The 3,667-nt window shown below is 44.0% G+C and overlaps 1 protein-coding gene across 1 annotated transcript in view; it reads right to left on the bottom strand.

Moving 5' to 3' along the window:
• The window catches only part of BTC (betacellulin), a 38,021-nt gene that overhangs the window by 7,763 nt on the left and 26,591 nt on the right, over window positions 1–3,667 (bottom strand). The window contains exon 3 of the mRNA XM_007463205.1: window positions 204–321. Coding sequence (XP_007463267.1) covers window positions 204–321 — 118 coding nt within the window. The remainder of the gene's footprint in view (window positions 1–203; window positions 322–3,667) is intronic.

Genomic DNA, 3,667 nt, shown 5'->3' with positions numbered 1-3,667 from the left:
AGCAGGAAAGTGTGCGTCAGTTTCTCCATAAGTAGCTGTCCAACGGGGCCCCTAAACAAGTGGCGCAGGGAGGGGAGGGGGTAGGACCAGGGGGAACTGCATCCCGACAGATGGCTGGATTAGCTCAGACTTTCCAGTCCTGTCACCCCGCAAACCGGCACCAGTCTGTACCCCTTTGCTTGTAGGCTCAGCGCTTCACTTACACGCAGGAGGGCGTCTGCTCGGCCACCACGAAGCGACATCTCCCTTTAATGCAGTAATGCTTGTACTGCTTGGGGCACCGAGAGAAGTGGCCTCTTCGCTTTGGTTGTGTGGTCGTAGCTGAAGAATGAGAAATGATCCAATAAATCAGCTCACTTTAAATATACATTTGTAAGTAGAATCATATTCCTAACTGTGCTGCCAGTTTTTCTGTGGAATATACTCCAATCTCTCATTTCTCATTCTCCCCACACTGGCATATGTCAGACTTTTGTGACCCGAAACTAGCCCTAGAGATTGGCTAATGGGGATTGTGACAGGAACGTCTCCTATTTTAACTAAGATTTCTGTCCAAACTACCTCTCAGAAACGTTAGTGTTGTTTAAAGCGTAAAGCATAATTGTGGTAAGAGAGAGAAGCCTCTTCTTTCCGTGAAGATTGTCAGAGACATGGGGCTGATGGCATTGAAAAGAGAGAAGGGTTTTTTCCTTTCTTTTTCTTTTTTTAACTTAAACACAGCACTTAGTGCCAGATGCTGGTCTGTAGCTTTATAGAGAGAGTCATCCCTCGGTATCTGAGGGGGATTGGTTCCAGGACCCCAGGTGACACCAAAATCCACAGATGCTCAAGTCCCTTGTATTAAGTGGCATTTACAGTCAGTCCTCGGTATCCCCCAGTTGGGATCCGTGGTTGGTTGAATCTGCGGATGCAGAACCCGCAGATTCGGAGGGAGGGCTGTATTTACTCATTTCATACTCAAAAGAGGCTTGTGAGGGAAGCACTGTTCTAACTGCTATTTATGGATGAGCAAAGCACAACTCAAAGAGGCTAAATCACTTTCCCAGATCATGCAGCTAATATGTGGCAGACCTGGGACTCAAAGCCAGGCAGTCCTGTCCCAGAGTCCATGCTTCTGCCTGCTCCACTCTGGTGCTCTGTCAGGCAGGTAGCTGTCATCTGCTCTCAGCCTGTGGCACCCAGAAGTCCTGCTTCTCTGAATGGGAGATTATCCCTCTCATCTGACCCCTGGAGGGTTTCTCTTGCCCTGAAGGAGGAAAACACTGTAAGCTTCATATCCAGGATTTCACTCCTACACTGACTTCCTTGTCTTACCTTTCAGAATCTTAATTGCCTAATTTTTCAAAGTTAACTTTTCACCAGGGGGTGTAATATGGAGCGATTTCTCCATCGTTTACGTGTAGAAAGTTTCAAGAAACAAGGATTGTCAAGAGAAACAGTAAAGAAATACTAACTAGCTGTTCCATGTGTTGATTCGCAACAGACACCTGCCCACACCCAGAGAAAACTGCTAACTAGCCAGCTCCAGACCAGGGTCGGCCTTTCCATAGCCATGGTATGACCGACAGCTTGCAGGACTCAGACACCTGTGGAACCAGAAAGCCTACAGTGGTCACTTCAGAGGGCATTTCACACTAGGCTTGGTATGGCATCTGGCACCCCGATGACGTTACACAATCCCTTTATAAATAGCAGTGACTACTAAACTTCTTAATTAATATTATGAAATGAGTATACATGCATACATATACATATATTTTAAAAATTACCCAGGGTCACCAGAGAGGAGAATTGCAAAGGACTCTGGATGATCTATACACAGCAAATTTCTGTGATGCCAGGTCGCAGAGTTTCAGAGGGTGACAGAATGCTGTTGAGGCACTCGCTGACCTGGTTTTGGTTGGTGACTCGATTACCAGCCACGCGGACTGCCTGTACGTGCCAGACATTTGCTCCCATGCACGCCAATCAATGGGACTCTTACTGAAATTTCTCCCAGAAGGAACTGCAAAATGTCTCAAAGGCAAAGATCTGTGTATTTTGGCAAATAAATTGATCAAATGAAGGTCAGCTTCCATCCATCAAGTATTTCCTCTTTCCATAGCCCTGTAGTAGGCATTGGAAAACATCAAAGAAATAAGGGCTATCCTATGTAACTATCTACACTGGTACAATAGAACAAATTTAAGTCAATAAAAAGCAACAAACCAGTAAAAACAACCATAGTAACCATGGAAACATGGAAACAGTGGAAAAAATACTGGCTTAGGAGGAAGGAAATTAGTGTTTCATTTTCAGCTCTGCCTTTCATGAGCCCTATGGGTCCAGGCAAGCTAATTAAGCTGTCTGAGCCTCAGTTTCATCATCTGGAAATTGAAGATGATAACATCTACCTTAAAGGGCTGTTGAGAGGCTCAAATAAAAAGTACATGTGGAAATTCCTAGCAAAGTACCTGGGACAATAAAGTCCTCGGTAAATGAGTTGATTCTAGAATCTTGAAAATCTTGACAATTCTAAGAGAAATCTTGTGCCAGTACAAAGAGGGCTTATCTAATTAAAGAAGATTTCTAGGAAATGTAGACTTTTTTAGGAGGAGGTGAGCAAGCAGTTGAGTTGTGGATAATGTCAAGAGCAAAAGCTCGGGGTTGGGAATATGTCAGCCTTATGCAGGAGGTGGGTGGTAGATTTAATGGACATGGAAGAGACCTAAAGGAGAGTAGCCAAGGATGGCTGTGAATGGAAGTCAGAGACCACAAATGTCAGTGGGCTGAAGTGTTTACCCTTGAAACACAAGGTGGGAGAGAGCTGAAGAAGGTTCTTATGGATTAAATTACATGAAATATGTAAAAACTAAACTGTGAAGTATTTTATCAATGTATTAGACAGGAAAGTGCAGAATGGATTAAAGCAGGAAGATGCCAAGGGGGTAAAGAGGAATCCAAGGCATAGCCGAGCCATGCAGACATACATGATATAGGCCTGGGGCAGAGAAATGGATGGCAAGGAGATGAATTTAAGAATAGAGAATCAATAAGGACCTACTGTATAGCACAGGGAACTCTACTCAATACTCTGTAATAACCTGTATGGGAAAAGAAACTGAAAAAGAATAGATATATGTATAACTGAATCACTTTGCTGTACAACTGGAACTAACACAACACTGTAAATCAACTATACCCCCATAAAGAAGCAGTAAGACTTACTGACAGATCTCCTTGCTCCAGAAAGGTCTTTTCTACTTTGCAAAGCACACCTGACTTTAAATATAAGCCGTATGGCTCTGTATCCTGAACTTCACTAATTCCTCTGGCTGTCACGCCCCTTTAAACATAGCCAGTCTTTTAATAAACACCATACAGAGCAAGATACACCAGAGAGCGCCTTAACCAGCAGCTGCTGGATGCAGTGATTTGATCAGCCATGGTTCATCCAAGCAACACAAATCCATGCCAGGAAAATGTTTGCCAGGCCCTGTTTTGATTGCTCACAGAGTTCTCTCCTTTGCAAATAAGCATGCCCTTAAATATTCCCAGCATTATTTGGATTTAAAAACCCTTCCATGCCACCAAGCAGAAAATGTCCTATGATTTCTCTCTGGAACTTTAAAACCTGGAAGAAAAATTAATCACACATACCGCGTCCCCGCCTCCCCCCCCCCACCCC

This window comes from Lipotes vexillifer, unplaced genomic scaffold (genome assembly GCF_000442215.2).
Source record: "Lipotes vexillifer unplaced genomic scaffold, Lipotes_vexillifer_v1.1 scaffold872, whole genome shotgun sequence".
Lineage (NCBI taxonomy): Eukaryota > Metazoa > Chordata > Mammalia > Artiodactyla > Lipotidae > Lipotes > Lipotes vexillifer.
Note: the sequence above shows the minus strand (reverse complement) of the source record. Positions and strands in the feature narration are given on the sequence as shown.